This window comes from Suncus etruscus, chromosome 14, assembly GCF_024139225.1.
Source record: "Suncus etruscus isolate mSunEtr1 chromosome 14, mSunEtr1.pri.cur, whole genome shotgun sequence".
Lineage (NCBI taxonomy): Eukaryota > Metazoa > Chordata > Mammalia > Eulipotyphla > Soricidae > Suncus > Suncus etruscus.
In genome coordinates, this window is record NC_064861.1 from 6,837,649 (window position 1) to 6,854,642 (window position 16,994).

At 50.5% G+C, this 16,994-nt stretch overlaps 1 protein-coding gene across 1 annotated transcript in view; it reads left to right on the forward strand.

Moving 5' to 3' along the window:
• Positions 1-5,602: 5,602 nt before the first annotated feature.
• SEC24B (SEC24 homolog B, COPII coat complex component) overlaps positions 5,603-16,994 on the forward strand; it is a 55,209-nt gene continuing 43,817 nt past the window's right edge. The window contains exons 1-2 of the mRNA XM_049786849.1: positions 5,603-5,675; positions 15,127-15,828. Of these exons, the coding sequence (XP_049642806.1) occupies positions 5,603-5,675; positions 15,127-15,828 (775 nt within the window). The remainder of the gene's footprint in view (positions 5,676-15,126; positions 15,829-16,994) is intronic.

The window sequence follows — 16,994 nt, forward strand, 5'->3', positions numbered from 1 at the left end:
GATGTTGGAAATGCTTTAGGAACTGGCAAGGAAGGAAGAAAAGAAGAACCATGTCTAGGACAAAGTGGCCAGGGGCAAGGGGATGCAGGAGGGGCGCTGGGCCACACACACATAAGCAAGATAATGCGGATCCTCCGATCTTCCCTGCAAAGACCTGGAAGGTTATTTCTGTCCTGCTGCTGAGACTTTTTTAAATTACTTTATGTTAACACCGTGGTTACAAGGTTATTCATAATATAGTTCTTTTTTTGACCAAGTTGTTCATGATTGAGTTTCAGTCATATAACGTCCAACTCCTTCACTATTGCACTTCCTGCCACCAATGGTCCCATAACCCAACCACTCTGTGAGAGACCTCTCTTTCTCTCTCTTTCTCTCTCTCATTGTCTTTCCTTCTCTTTCTCTTCCTTTATTTCCTTTTTGTCTTTTAATTATTTATTTAAAGAAAATGTATCACATTATTGACATAACTGATCATAATACATTTGTTCTTTATTTTCTTTTTGACGCTGTGGTTTGCAATATTATTATTGTTAGACTATCATACATATCACTTTATCTGAGTGAGGGAGAGGGATAGAATAACAACAATAATTTGTGGTATATACATATATAAGATAATATGGTAATAATACCCAGAGACAACAGAAATGAGGACAGGAAGGCCAGTCTATGGTAGGAAGCTTGCCACAAAGAGCAGTGGGTGCAGTTAGGGCAGAGAGGAGACCATAAGGACAATGAGTGTTGGGAATGGTTACTCTGGACGAGAGCTGGGTACTGAAAGGAGGGAGTGATATGCCAGATGCCCCTTCAATAGCAATATTGCTGCAGAGAGTTTTTAAAGCGACGAAGGCCTGTAGCAAAGGGAGAGGAAGAGGAGGGAGGCTCAGACCTCAGATGATGTAGTTATTTGCTTCATAGACTTGCTGCTTGGTGGAATTGGCTCTTTGGAACTTGGAAGGAAAAGTCTGTCCAGATACTTCTCTTGCTCTTGACAGGGTGAAGGAGGCGAGCTGCCAACAGGACACTCGGGCCTCCCATAGAAAGGCACTTTATTCAGATCATCTACAAGAATTCCAGGCTGTTGCCCCAGGTTCGAGCCCTGAAAGTGCTATCCCTGACGTCCCACTTCAGGGGGGGGGGGTGTGGAGAGCAAAAATCTGAAAAAATTTAAAGAATCCTCAGAAGAGAAGGAAAAACACATTTCTAGGTTCTGTCCCCATTCTGGCCTGCTCTTCCGAACAAAGCACCCTGCATTTTCATTTCACACTGGCTCCCTCAACCGTATTACGGGCTGAAGGATACCCCCTTTCTAATTACAAAAAAGAAACACTCCACACACGTTTAATCGGTCTCACTTTCCTTTGAAGATCAATTTCACAAATAACCAATTTATCAGTCTCCAGATCGCCTTCAGTGAGAGCGCTGCCAGCTTCTTCCAGCAGAGGGCAATAGAGGTCCATACACATTTTATGTCACAAGGGTAACAAATTTTTTTAAAAAGGAGCAAAAAAGGAGAGGAAAGAGAAGAGGAGAGGAAGGAGAGAGGAGACAGAGAGTGTGTGTGTATGTGTGAGAGTGTGTGTATGTGTGTGTGTGACTGTGTGTGAGACAGAGTGTATGTGTGTGTGTGAGAGAGAGGGGGGGAGGGAGAGAGAGAGAGACAGACAGAGACACAGAGAGACAGAGAGAGACAGAGACAGAGAGACAGAGACAGAGACCGAGAGAACCAGCAGGAATGATAGCAGGGAGGGTGTTTTTGCCTTGTTCACAGTGGATTGGATTTGATCCCCAGCAGCTCCAAAAGGAGTGATCCCTGAATATAGAGCCAGGAGTATGTGGCCTTAAAAAATCTAAAAAATTAAAAAGTAATAGTATCTCAATTCTGCCTGCTTCCAGAATTAAAGACTGTATGCAGTAATCTGAGTCCAGAGGATATCTCCCCATTCACCTCCTTCCTTCTTTCCTCCCTTCCTCCCTTCCTCCCTTCCTCCCTACCTCCCTTCCTTCCTTCCTTCCTTCCTTCCTTCCTTCCTTCCTTCCTTCCTTCCTTCCTTCCTTCTTCCTCTTCCTACTCCTCCCTTTCACTCTCCTCCTCCCCCTTCATCCTCTCCTTTGTAACTCACACACCTACTTCCTTTGTTTGCCTTATCTGTTGTGGTGCTTGCCAGGGGCATGTGGCAGCTGTGGGAGAAGCTGGGGTTCATGCTCTGAATTGGAGGTGCCTTTAAACTCACAATGGCCTGTCCTGGGTTTGACCCAGGGTCATCAACTGTCTGGCTGCCAGTACAGCCAGTCCTCACCTCAGAGGCCTCTGACCCGTCCTCCCAGCCCTTCAAATGTCTGCTTTCATGAATTTCATTCATGTTTGTCTTCGATGCCTCTTCTTACTGGGCTCATGAGGCCTGGGAAACAAGGGCATCTTTGTGGGGTGAATGCAAGGAGCAGCTGGCCTTACCCACCTTCTTCCCCAGTATCTCAGGAATTGTTTTATTTCTCATTGTCTCTAGGCTCATTTTGCTTGTCAATGAAATGATCTTTCACTTGTTTTCCTTATTTCTCTTAACACGAGGACCTCTGTTTGCAGTCGCACTGTCACAAAGGGAAGAATTTCACCTTAGTCTACCTGCCTGCCTGCTTTCTCCTTCCCTTCCTCCTTCCTTTCATCCTTCCTTCATTCCTTCTTTCCACTTCCTTCCTTCGTCCCTCCCATTCTTTGTAAAACTCATCTGTACTCAGGGATCATTCATGGCACTTCCGAGGATCCACATGGATGCCAAAATAGAACCAGGTTAGCCTTGTGCAAGACAGATGCCACTGTGCTATCACTCCGGCCACTGACACATGTTCTTGTATGTTCCTCAAGGTTCTCACCTGTGAGGATGGACTAGTCTATTCCCCTGGTACTGGGCAAGAAAGCAGCCTCCTCCCATCCCTCTCTTCTCTCTCGTACTGTGCCATTGGGGTGGCATGTGGCCCCAAGGATCTTGGCTCTGCACTGCACAGGATCTTTGGGGACAAATTAGAACAGAATCACCACTTTACAGGCCTCAACATCTGGCCTGCTAAAATCCCACAAATGTGTCACTAGATCAGAAAAGGAAGAAGAAACTTGTTTCCCTTCACATGGTTCTTGGGACCTCCCCAAGTAATAATCTTGGAGATCACTTTGGGGACACTCCCATAATAGTCAGTCAGCTGAGGGGGTCACCTTACAGTATCAGGGATCTGGTTTGACCTTGTGTTACCCCACCAGCACCTCATTATTTTGCCTATTTGGGACCATGCCTGACAGTGTTGGGGACTCTTCCTACTCCCTACTTTCTACTTCCCACTCCCTAATACCGGGGTGCTGAGGAGCAAATCTAGGCCCTCCATGCCCTCTGAACTACCCCCAGATCCTTTTTTTTTTAAACAATTGTTGGGGCCGGAGAGATAGCATGGGGGTGGGGCATTTGCCTTGCATGCAGAAGGACGGTGGTTCAAATCCCGGCATCCCATATGGTCCCGAGCCTGCCAGCAGCGATTTCTGAGCGTAGAGCCAGGAGTAGCCCCTGAGCGCAGCCAGGTGTGACACAAAAACCGAAAAATAAAAAATAAGAAATTGTTGTATGAAGCCAGAGTGATAGTACAGCGGGAGGGCATTTGCCTTGCATGTGGCTGACCAATGTTCAATCCCTTATGGTACCGCAAGCACCACCCGGAGTGATTCCTGAGCTCAGAACCAAGAGAAACCCCTAAGCATTGCAGGATATGGCCCCAAAATGTAACAAAAATTTTGTTGTAAGGGGCCAAGCAATTACACAAATGGGAAGGGTATTGGCCTTTGTACACAGCTGACCCAAGTTCGAGCCCCAGCATCCCATATGGTCCCCAAGCACTGCCACGAGTGATTCCTGAGTGCAGTGCCAGAAGTAACGCCTAAGCATGGCCAGGTGTGGCCCCAAAGAAAAGCCTAAGTCCCCTCGAATTGGCCCCTGCCTCCCAGAGCAGTTGCAGGCTTCATCTGTGCCCAAAACTTCTGGCTTCTGACCTCCAGAGACAGAGGGCCCTAATATGGGCCTTTTCTCACCGCAAGATGGGGTGCCCTGGACTGGACTGAGAGCAGGACAGTCGTGGATAGTCTGGGACCTTTTCCTGACTCACATTTCAGTCACTCCAAGAAGCACCAGAGCCTGAAATTGTGCTTGGCCCAATCTTGCCTGTGTGGCTCCCGGAGCCTAAAATGTTCCATTTGGGGGACCTTGCGGTGCTTCCCATCACCTGAGCACCAGCGTTTTGGGGCAACTGCTCAAGGGAGAATTTGCATCACACACACACACACACACACACACACAACTGGAGGGCCAAAAGTAACACCTGTGGGCCCGGAGAGATAGCACAGTGGCGTTTGCCTTGCAAGCAGCCGATCCAGGACCTAAGGTGGTTGGTTCGAATCCTGGAGTCCCATGTGGTCCCCCGTGCCTGCCAGGAGCTATTTCTCAGCAGACAGCCAGAAGTAACCCCTGAGCATCAAACAGGTGTGGCCTGAAAAACAAAAAAAAAAAAAAAAAAATAGGGCCCGGAGAGATAGCACAGCAGCGTTTGCCTTGCAAGCAGCCGATCCAGGACCAAAGGTGGTTGGTTCGAATCTCAGTGTCCCATATGGTCCCCTGTGCCTGCCAGGAGCTATTTCTGAGCAGACAGCCAGGAGGAACCCCTGAGCACCGCCGGGTGTGGGCCAATAAACCAAATAAAAAAATAAAAAATAAAAATAAAAACAACAACATCAAAATCAAAACATAAAATAAAATAAATAAATAAATAAATTATTTTGTGCTGTTTTCCCCTGCATAGGCACAGTAAATATTGGGGGCATTAGAAAGGGAATTCCCTTGGCCTAAGAGATACAGGGTTTCTCCACCCTTGAAGTATACTGTCATGGGAATAACCACAGATTCTTTGAATCCAACCATTGTTTTTAAAAAGAACAAAATAAAGGATCTGGGGGTAGTTCAAAGGGCACGGAGGGCTTAGATTTGCTCCTCAGCATCCTGGGAGGATGCAAAGTCTCCCTTGAGCACAGTTTCAGGCGTGGCCAGAATCGCTTGGAAGCAATCGGGGTCCATTAATGGTTTGGTAAATGCCTAGATCCATCCTCAAACGGTTGCTCCTGAGCATCTTCGGGTCTCGAACGCGAAGATGGTGGCGTGCGAGGCCATCCAAGGCGTGGGCCGATAAGTGCAGAAGGGCCAGGGCAGGCCGGGGAGGGCGGGACGGGCGCGGGGCCGCTGGCGCCCCCGACCACCGAACGGGCAGGTCCGCAGCGACCCGGGCGCGCGGCGGGGGCGCGGGGAGGCTCCCCGGAGGAGGTTCCGGGGCCGGGCGCACGGCAGGCGGCCCCTTCCTTTGTCCCGGCCGGAGGCTCCGGGCGCGGCCGCGTCGCCTGGACGATCGGGAGCGCCCCGGCCTGGGGGCGGCCCGGGGGGCCTTTGGCGACGCGGGGCGCGGGCGGTGACGCGGGGCGCTCCTTCCTCCCTTCCTCTCTTCTTCCCCTTCCCCTTCCTCTTCCTCTGCCGGCTCCGCCTTCGCCTCCGCCTCCGCCTCCGCCCGCCGCGCCGTCATGTCGGGCCCGGCCGCCCGCGCCTGCAGCCCCGCCGCGCCCGCCGGCCCGGCCCGGACGTCCCCTCGCAGCGGTGAGCGCCGACCGTTGGGCCGGGCCGGGGCGGCCGTTGGGGGCCGGGGCGCCGGGCGCGGGTCTCGAGGCCTCCGGGGGGACCCAGAGCCGGGAGGGGCGGCCAGGGGTCCGCGCCCAAGCGGGCGCAAGGGAGCGATCGGCGGGCCGGGCCGGGCTGGGCCGGCGGGATCGGGTTGCGCTGGGCGGGATGGGGTGGGCACCCCGGGGAGAGGGAGTTGGCACTCGAGTTGGCGGGCATAGGGCGCGGGAGTGTCGGGGGCTGTCACCCCGACCCCGTGTAGGAGGAACCCCCCCCCCAAAAAAAAAAAAACCCTGGCACACACACCCAGGGTGTGTGTGCGCCCCCGGCGCTTGCACGCCCAGCCAGCTGCCCTTTGGAAATGCACGGAGCCTGCCCGTGACAGGCCTGCCCAGCCCGCCTCGGCCTTGCCGGCAGGAAAGCAGACTGGCAGCCGCCGCATCCAGGCCCAGATCCCTGGAGCAGGCGTCCCGCGTGCTTCTGGTGAAAAGGAAACCCGGCCCTTCCCTCCTCCTCCAGCCCCCGGGTTGAGGACGTTGGAGCTCGGGGCGGGCGAGGGATGGGATGCGCCCAGGCTTCCCAGCTAGACTGCCTCGTGTGCCCCGGGAGAACTTTGGGAGAGCCGGGGCCTGGGTGCTAGAGGAAAATAAATGCCCCTTGCAGCCCTCGCGGCCTTGACCTTTCTGCAGCGTCTCTAGCTCCCTTGTTGTAGGAATGTAGAAATGGGCCCGGCCCATCGTCTCTCATGTTAGCTCTTCTGTTTTCCAGGCGCCAAGCTTAGCTGTGTCCTGACAGTCAGACTGGAGATTTTTTTTTCTTAAAGCCAAAAGTAGATGACTTGCGGCCGAAGGAGTGCGAGCACAGCTGGGAAGGCTCTTTCTTGCCTTGTACGTGGCTGACCTGAGTTCCATCCCTGGGATCTCTCTCTCCCCTGAGCACAGAGCCAAGAGTGATTTAACTCTCTGTCCCTCAGGATCATGCTGTCTGGCTTACCAGGGTGATACTCGACTTCCTCTGGTCATTGTTTACTGCCCTGGTTGTGGGGGGCACTTCCAGTGTTGCTTAGGGACCCAGAGGAACTGGGGACCTCATGATGCAGCTGTAGCCAGCTACCCTGCAACACCGCCTTACAGGCTGGTAGCATGGACCATCTCCCTGTGCCTAGCATGCAGTATTCTTTGACTGTTTCATGGCAGCTACTGCTGTTTTGTTTGTGTCTTTTGGGGTCACACCCAACCCCGCTTCCCCTAGCCCTTTGCTTGGCTTTGAATGGCTACTGTAAGGCAGGCACCTCACCCCCCAGAACTAGCTCTGTAGCCCATCTTGGATTTTTGAATATCACAAGTTTTGCACTCTTGTCCTGAATGAACTCAGACACTGCTTATGAGCAATGTTTGTTCTTGTTCAAGTTAGTATAAATTACTGCTCTGTTTCTTCAGATTGTTCTTGGTTGTATACAGCCTGGTGTTTGCGAATGAAGAAATTGAAATATGGTAATGGGAGAGCACCTGTTTTATGGTAGTGTTGTCAAATGACCTTATTTTGTGGTTGTAGTAGTTGTTGATTTAGGAGCCATGCCTGGTGGTACTCAAGGCTTGCTCCCTCGTTCTGTGCTCAGGGATCACTCTGGGAGAGGATCTGATACCGAATGGGATGCCAGGGATTGAACCTGAGTTTGCATTCATGCAAGGCAAATGCTGTTCCCATATTACTATCATTCACCTCTCCCCAAGCCACTTCTTTGTTTTTGTGTTGGGCCCACACCCAGTAATGCCCGAGCTTAGTTCTGCCTCGGTACCCAGAAATCACTCCTGGCAGTACTCAGGGATTAATTTGCTGTATCCAGATCAGCCTCTATACTATCTGTCTCTCCAGATTCTATAAGCTCAGGGGTTTTATTTGTTTGTGCCTGGTATGTCTACATTTTGGGGTTTGGGGTGCATTGCTCAAGAGGTTATTCCTGGTTCTGAGCTCAGGATTTACTCCTAGCTGGCTTGGGACCCTATGGGATGCCAGGAATCAAACCTGGGTTGGCCACATGCAAGCCAAGGGCCCTCCCCACTATGGTATCATGTTGACCCTAAACCCAGCTTTACAGTTGAGTTAAGGATCATTTTATTTGTGATAGAAGGCTGATAAAAATTTTTTCCAGGACCTAATGTTTTCCTTAAGCTGACACATTTTGTGACTGCTCAAGAAATCTGGGATGTAAACTCATAGTAACAAAACAGTGAATATTGGGGCTGGAGCTGTGGCGCCAAGTGGTAAGGCATTTGCCTTGCAAACTGCTAACCGAGGATGGACCGTGGTTCGATCCCCCAGTGTCCCATATGGTCCCCCAAGCCAGGAGTGATTTCTGAGAATATAGCCAGGAATAACCCCTGAATATCACTGGGTGTGGCCCAAAAATAAAACAATAAAAAAAGGTGAATACAGTTAGTTGGCATAGAAGCCAGGATCAGGGCAGCGATAGGGCGTTTGCCTTTCATGCGGCTGAAGCCAGGATGGACCTTGGTTTGATCCCCAGCATCCCATATTGTGTCCCCCAAGTCAGGAGCAATTTTTGACCACATAGCCTAGAGTAACCCCTGAGTGTCACAGATGTGGCCCAAAAACAAACAAAAAAAAAAGAAGTCCAGGATCGATTTGTTTGTTTTTTGGGGGGCCATACTCAGTGGCCCAAAACCTCAGGGGTTACTCCTGGCTATGCACTCAGAAATCACCCTTGACTTTGGGGGACCATATGGGATGTCATGGATCGAACCGAGGTCTGTAATAAGTCAGCCGTATGCAAGGCAAACGCCCTACTGCTGTGCTATTGCTCTGACCCCTCAATGACTTTATCCCTCTGACAGTCATTGCTGTTCTTCAGTTTGACCAGGTCACTTTGTTGGGGACTCATATTAGAGGTGAGGCTTCATCCTGTGTGCCTCAGAAGTTGACCAAGAAGTTGGTGTCTTGAGTCGGCTCCCATGTGGACTGTGATCCGGTGTTCAAGGTGGAGGGAGGCTGATCTAAGCAGCACTCTGCAGCCCGGGCCTTCAAATTCATTCCAACTCCTCCATTGGGTGGAACATCATGTCATCAGGGGCCAGTAGCAGGACAAATGGGGGAACACAGGAGCAAAAGAAAGTTGAAGGGGCCATGGTCAAAGTGACAGAGCTGGAGATTGGAGTGTGAATGCAAAGTCTGGGATTGTGGGTGCAGCCCCACAGAGGTAGGGTACTGTCAGCTGACTAGTGGGGGGACTACAGATCAGAGAACAAATACGAGCTGGTGCAGTAGAGAGGACCCCTGGCATTGTGTGCACCCCTTTCTCTGGACAGTCCTGGCCTGGGAACCCTATACCTGGTGGTCCTTAATTAAGCTGTGAGGATACAGTGTTCTCCCCCCAACTAACAAAAATGAAGAACTACTGAACTGAGAGAATGCACATCAGGAAGGGCTTTTGCCTTGTTCCATTCCCAGCATCCCATATGATCCCTAGACTAGAGTGATTCCAGATTCGCTCGAACCCAGGCCAGCCCATGCAAAGCAAGCACCCTCCCAATGTACTAATCACTGGCCTGGTTGTGAAGGAGGAATTTAATTTGGAAAGTAAAATAGAGGCTGGTCTTTGTTGTTGTTGTTCTTGTTTGGTTTGGTTTGGTTTGGTTTGGTTTGGTTTGGGGGGGTGAGATGGACTAATCTCAAAATTACTTCTCCTTCCTGGTGCTGGTGTCTGTAGGGCAAGGCTTAAGCCATTTTTCTGTAGTCTTACTAGTTGCTTTTGTGTTGTACCATCCCTCTAGAGTTGTAGGCAGGGTGGAAAAGAATCAGGTCAAAAGTCTGAGAATGGGGCATTGCATTAATGGGCAGAATTGCCCAACCGAAATGGGGCCTGGAGATCGATTCCTAGTAGCAGGTGTTTTTTAAAGATGAGTTAGCTTCTCTAAGGAAGGCTGTGAGTAGGGCCCTGAGAGGGGAGTCAGAATAAGAAAGATCAAGGGAGATAATATTCTGTACTATGTACTCAGGATGGTTCCCGGTAGGCTTGAAAGGATCTTTTGGGGGAACTTTGGAGGGAAGAGTCACCCACATTCAGCAATAAGTCACTGCCTTTTCCGGTTTGGTTTCCGGAGTGGGGAATCAGACTCAGAGCCTCCCATCTGCCGTCCAAGGCTGCCCTGCCACCCAGTTCCTCTGGGTCTGGGATGCTCGGCCTCATTCAGCCTGGCTTGGGGCCTCTGAGCTCGGAGATCACCCCAGCTCTGCTCAGGAACCAATGGAGTGGTGCCAGGGATTGGACTGGGTTTGTCCACGAGCAAGGCAGTTGTTTTCAACCCATGTACTGTTGCTTGGGTCCCAGACATCTGCCTTTTCATTCCTTTGGGGAGGGGGCACACCCAGTAGTGCTCCTGGCTCTGCACTCAGAAATTACTCCTGGTGGTGCTTGGGGGACCATATAGGATGCCAGGATCTATCCCAGGTCGTCACTGTCAGGACAAACGCCCTACCTGCTGTCCTGTCCTTCTGTCTCTCCCCCACCCTGATCCCCGGCTTTTGATTCTTTTAAGAAACAAATGGCACTCATTTATGTTCATTTTTCAGTCATATCCAGGCCACTTTGGCCACTGGTTAGGGGAACCAGGTGGTACTGGGAATCATACCTGGGACTCCCACATAAAAAACATTTACTCCAACCCTCTGAGCTACAACTCCAGCCCCAAAGTGCTTGTTTTTGTTTTGTTTTCAGATGAAAGTGTGTTTGTGGAACTGGATGGATAGCCCAGCAGGGTGGGTATTTATCTTGCACACAGCTGACCTGGGTTTGATCCCCAGCGTCCCATATGGTCCCCCAAGCCTGCTAGGAGTGATTCCTGAGCACAGAGCCAGCAGTAATCCCTGAGCACCACTGAGTGTGGCTCAAAAACCGAAAGAAAAAAAAGAAAAAGAAGGATTTTGCTGGTAGTGTTACTATTTTAATTGACAGAAAATTGTGGAGTAGTAAAATTAAAATTCCTGGTGGGACAAGAACAAAGCTTCCCTCTTACTCAGCGCTACTAGCGGCTTGGTTACCAGAAACCTTTGCCTTTGAGAACACATGCAACATTAAAGCAACTGTTGCTCTCCCTGGTGCTGCAGTGACTTTGTTTCATCAGCAGCATCTGCGTCTCCGATTTCTAGTCCCCTGGAGAGCTGATCGGATACCGTAGGTCCTCCCAGGATCTAGAGGGCCCTCCAGTGGAACCGGATGTGTCATTGCCATAAGTTGACTCCTGGCTCTCTGGAGCTTTTTTTTTTTTTTTTTTTGCCACACCCAGCGGTGCTTGGATTACTCGGGACTATATAGGATGTCAGGGATCGAACCTGGATCAGCTGTGTGCAAGGCAAAGGCCCTACTGCTATGCTATTGTTCCGGCCCTCTGGATCATTTTAAATATATAAGTACAAATTAGATTTTTCTATATGAAGTTTTTTAAGTATGCGTGGGTTTAGGTATTTGTGGATTTTTTGTTTGTTTTTTTTTTTTTTTTGTGGGGCCACACCTGTCTGTGCTCAGGGCTGACTCTGGGCTCTGTTCAGAAATCACTCCTAACTGGCCCTATAGGATGTTGGGATCAAACCTGAGTCAGCTACATGAAAAGCAAGTTCCCTTCTCGCTGTGCTATTGCTCTGGGCTCCAATGGTATCTTTTTATCCCTTACTCACTGTACCCTTCTGCTCAGGGCTCTCAGATTATCTTTGATTACAATACTGGGTTTTTTTTCAGACTCATTCGTGGATTACCCCTGGCCCTGGCGTTTTAGCTGAGCTCATCCTTGGAATTCATCCGGAATAAACCTGTAGTGCTCTGTGCATGACCCTGAACCCACAATAGATGTGCCTGGAAATGAGGGTGTCTTCCCAGCCCGAGTATCAGAGCAGATCAGGCATGGGCCGGGAAGACATGGTTCCCAGCGACCTGCGGCTGGCCTGAGATTGTCAGAGAAGTGTAACTGGTTCGAAGATTATAGGCTTTGAAAGTGCCCAGAGATTGGGGAAAGAAAATGACTTACTCTCGTGGGGCTCCCTAGCTAATAATACCTTCTGCGTTGGGTTGTGGCAAGTATTATATCCATTGAAGTTCTATTTTTAAAGTGATGCTTAGTACAATGAGAATACTGGTGAATAAGAGTCTCTTGTTTCTGTCTCTGTCAGGAGCCCCCCATGGAGCTTCTCTTAAGTGGAGGAATTATTGGATTTTTTTGCATCATGTTCCAAAGGTGGAGAGTCAGTGAACTTCACATTCCCTGAGATTCCTCGTGGGGTTGTCCTTAAAATCTGTGAACCAATCTCCATGTTCCTGTTGTATTCAGGACTCATCGAGGTCCCACTCATTATTTCTTTTTGGTGGTGGTTGTTTGGAGGCCCATACCCAACCAACAGTGCTCCGTCTCTGCACTCAGGAATCACTCCTAGTGGTGCTCGGGGGACTATATGAGATGCCCGAGATTGAACCCAGGTTGGCCACAGGAAAAGCAAATGCCCTCCCTGCTGTGCTATCACTCTGGCCCTTCTTATGTAAGACATGTCTTAGTGGAGCCAGGAAGGTGGCGCTAGAGGTAAGGTGTCTACCTTGCAAGCGCTAGCGTAGGATGGACAACGGTTTGATCCCCCGGTGTCCCATATGGTCCTCCCAAGCCAGGGGCGATTTCTGAGCGCATAGCCAGGAGCAACCCCAGAGCGTCAAACGGGTGTGGCCCAAAACCCCCCCCCAAAAAAAAAAAAAGAGAGAGAGATGTCTTAGTGGTGCTGGAGAGAGAGCACAGTGGTAGGGCATTTGTCTTGCACGCTGCCAACACAGGACAGACGGTGGTTCGAATCCTAGCATTCCATATGGTCCTCTGAGTGCATCTGGGTGTGACCCAAAATAAACCCTTCCCCCCCCAAAAAAAAGATGTCTTAGCAACGTTATTGAGATATTTCTTACAGGGTTATAATGTTCATGCATACCACAGGTACTGACTATCCTGGATTGCAGCATAACCCTGAACCCGATCTGTCGGGGCCAGACCGTCCAGTGTCTGACCCTGGGGGGCCAGTGTTTGGGCAGGGTGGTGGGGAGCAACATCGGTTGTTGAGAGACCCCATCCACCCACATGCCTGGGCATATTCCTGTTTTAGTCCAGGTGGTGGTGAAGACACTCTGAGCTGAGTATCGACCTATTTCCTGGCTGCCGGATGATGAATCGATCCTGTTCTTAGATCTGATCCGGCTTCACCACTTAAATCCTAACAAATCTCAGTGGGCTGGAGGAGCCGGGCCTGTGCTGGCCTTGACCTTTTAATTTTTAAGATAATGGAAACAGAGAGAGAGAGAGGGAAAGAGAAGAGAGAAGAGAGAGAGGGAAGGGGGGAGAGAGAGAAGAGAGAAAAGAGGAGGGAAAGAGAAAGGGAAGGGTGTGTGTGCAGCAGATGCCTTGAACCCCACAGTATGGTATGGTGGGGTTTGTGGTCATAGTGCTGGGGATCCTGCCCAACTCCCCATGACCTATTAGGGGGACCCCAAATCATCCTGCAGCTTTGAGTCCCTTCCCTGGCGCATTTAGAGGCCCAGGGATTAGGACATGCACATATGGGGATAGGGGAGAATTACTTGCTTCCCCATGTTTGATAAGCCACTTTAATAAATTGATTTCCCCTCCACCCCCCATATTAGAAGGTTTTATATAGAAAGTGACAGCTTGATTTGCTTTATAGGAAGTTGCCCTGGGTATATTTACTGTTCTCAGTTGTCTAGAAAATTGGAGCACGCAGTAAATATGGTCAGTAATTGTCGCCACTTTTCTCCCTCCCCCTTTTTTTTTCTGTTTTACTCTTTATTTTGGAGGCCACATCTGGCAATGCTCAGGGATTATTTTTGGCATGCTTGGGAACCTCATGGGATGCTGGGGATCGAACCTGGGTCGACTACATGCAAGGCAAACGGCCACCCCATTGTGCTATTGCTTTGGCCCCCTTATTACTTTTTTATTGTTTTGTTTTGGGGCCACACCCAGCAGTGCTCAGTGGTTCCTTCCGGCTCTGCACTTAGGAATTACTCCTGGCAGGCTCTAAGGACCAGTGGGATGTCAGGAATCAAACCAGGTTGGCTACATGCAAGGCAAATGCCCTGCCTGCTATACTATTGCTCCAGCTCCCTTATTGCTTTTTTTAGGACAGAAATCCGTGTATTAGGGGGCTAGAGGTGTCACTCAGTGGTGTAATTGCATTCAGTACACTCAGTAGTCCACTCACTTTGTTGCTATGAATCCTGCCTATAGCCAAGAACTCCAGTATACCCTGTGTGCAACAGGGATCCTCTGGCCTGAAGAAGAGGCCTGGAAACACCCTCTTGTGCTCCCTTCAGCAGCTCTGGTGACCTTTGATTCTCAGCCTCACCAGAAGAGGAAAAACAAAAAAAAAAAACAGACACACCCAACCATCACTGTTTTCCTCTCCATCCTTCCTCTTTTCCAGATCTTCCCTCAGACTGAAGCCTGCGCTCTTCTCTTTGGTTTCTGGTTTCTTCCACTCTGCCACATCCATCCCTGCTGTCTTCCCTGAATCCAAATCAGTATTTCCTTTGTCCCAGTGTAATGGGAACCTTCAAGCGCTGCTTTTTGCCTGCAAAGAGGCTCCTGATCACTTAGGAAACTAGTAGAGCCTGGCCCTGCAGTGCTAGGTGTGCCTTGAATGTCAGCCCCTCCTGGGCCCTGCACAGCTCCTACTATCACCTGGGATCAGGCCCTCAGGCTGGCTTCCTTGGGGGGGGGGGTGGTGGTAAACTGTCCCTGGGGGTTTGGGGCCCTAGAGTTGCAAGAAGCCCCCTGGGGCCTGGTAAACTTAAGCTTCCCACTGGCAGGGCAGGCAGGCGCCTTAGCCACTGATCCAACTCCAGGCTCCCTTGAGCCTCTTTTCAATCTGTATTTGATCTGTGATGCTCTTTGATGTGATTTTTACTTAAGATCTAAGCTAAGACCTGAGGTTCATTTCTTGGCACATGGACTATTTTACCGTTTTTATTTTTGTTTTGTTTTGTTTTCATTTGTTTGGGGCGTTCAGGAATTACTTCTGGCAGGGCTTAGGGAACCATATTGGATGCTAGGGATCAAACCTGGGTTGGCCACGTGCAAAGGCAAACTCCCTTCCTGCTGTGCTCTGGCCCCTGTTTAACTGTTTAGTTGTTTGTTCGTTTGTTTTTAAGAAAGTATCTTTCCTTAGATGAAGTTTATGTTGTGTTGGAATCTAGTTGTCTACAAATATGGAACATTTCTGTGGGTCTCTATTCTAGGCTGCCTAATCTCTAAATGTCTTCCTTTACTATGACCACAGGACCATGATGTCTTGATTATTGTAACCTATAAAGTCTTTTGTGTGTTTGTTGATGCTCTTACCCTGGCCTCTAATATCTGCTCTTGTCTCCTAGATCCAGCCCAGACACAGGTTCCGCCCGGGTTAAGCCCCCCTCCACCTCTGCCACCCTACGGTGTTCCTGTGGGGTACCACCATCCAGGCCCCGAGAAAATGGCCTCGTTGCCAGTGGACAGTCAGCACGGTGTTGGCTACTACTCTGGCCTCTACATGGGACCCGCACACAACATGGTGGCTGCCAGCCCTGCATATTCCCAGCCGGGGGCTCCTCAGGGGTACAGCCGGGGGCCCCTCATGCCCACCTCGTCGGCCCCCCACCTACCTGCGGCTGCCCCCCAGCCCTACTGCACGTCGGTGAATCACTTGAGTGGCCCAGCCGTGCCCTCTGCCAACTCCTCAGCTGCTTCTCAGGGACCTGCTGCCACCTCCGACCACTATGCGATGGCCCCGGGGGCCTCTCCGGCCCTGTATTCCGGGGTGCCGCAGGCCTCTCTACCCGCTGGGGATCCGTATGGGCCCCCAGTGTTTACCTCACCATGTGCGCCCACAAGCAGGACTCCCAGAGACTTGCCCTCGGCCACTCCGGGCCCAGCGCCTGGCCATCCAGCCCCGGCCCGGCATGCTCCCCAGCAGCAGAGTCCCCCAGGAACTACCCCGCACTCGTGGACAACGTCCAGCCCCGCTGTGGCCCACGACAGTCTCATCCGCAACCACACGAGCTCCCTGGGCCCGGCCCGCAGCAGCCCAGCCAGTACCGGTAGGTTCCAGTGGACACAAGGGACACTTGAGAGAAAGAGAGAGAGAAGAGACTGTTCGGGATTTTATTTTGGCGGACACAGTGGGCCTTGTATGATGGGACACCACCTTTTGGTTTGCTTCACTTACTAAGATATTTATTTTGCAACTTTCCCCTCTGTCTGTTTGCGTTCCTCACTGGGATTTGGATCAACCTGTATTTACCAAGCTCTTGGCACTAATGTGGGTTGGGATAGGCAGGATGCAAGTTTCGCTTTCGAGTGTGCTTTGTAAGTCTTTGCTTTTTCCCTTCTGTCTTTTTTTTTTAATTTGGTTTTTGGGTCATACCTAGCCAAATTCAGGGCTATCTCCTAGCCCTGAGCTCAGAAGTCACTCCTGCTGTTGCTCAGGGAACCCTATGGGATACTGGGGAGCAAATTCAGGTTGCTGCATGCTAGGCAAGAACCCTCCCCACTATGCTATCTTTCCAGCCCTTAATGCAGAATTCTTTTTTTTTTTGGGGGGGGGGTGTCTTTAGGCCACACCTGGCTGCATTCAGGTTACTCCTAGCTCTGTGTTCAGAAATTACTCTTGGTAGGCTCAGGGACCATATGGAATGCCAGTAATCAAACCCGGGTTGGTCACATGTAAGACAAATAAATGCCTCCCTACTGTGATATCACTTTGGCCAAGCATTACGTTTTTATTCACTCCTACAGTGGACACTGCACTTATAGTCAGTCTCTCAGCTCTCTGCAGATAGCTGCTTCTCCTCTGGACAGCATCCTGAGGCCTAATGCAGATCATATGCGCTTTCTTCCAGATTTCCAGCCCCTATTACCTTCAGGCCTGTCTTTGGTTATTGGCGGGTATGGCCTCATAATGGAGACAGCCATCAGAAAAACGGTAGTTTATAGTGCACAAGGAGATCTCAGCTAGTAATAGGATTATTTGTGGGATCTGTGAACTGCATCCCAAAGAAACAAGTCACTGCATCTTACCTTAAGTACTAGGGCACTAAGATTTGGGGTGGTTTGGGGCTTTGTTTGGTTTCGGTTTTGGATCACACCCAGCAGTGCTCAGGGGTTACTCCTGGCTATGTGCTCAGAAATTACTCCTGAGCGGCTCAGGGGTAGTACCATATGGAATGCTGGGATCCAACCTGAATGCAAGGCAAATGCCCTCCCT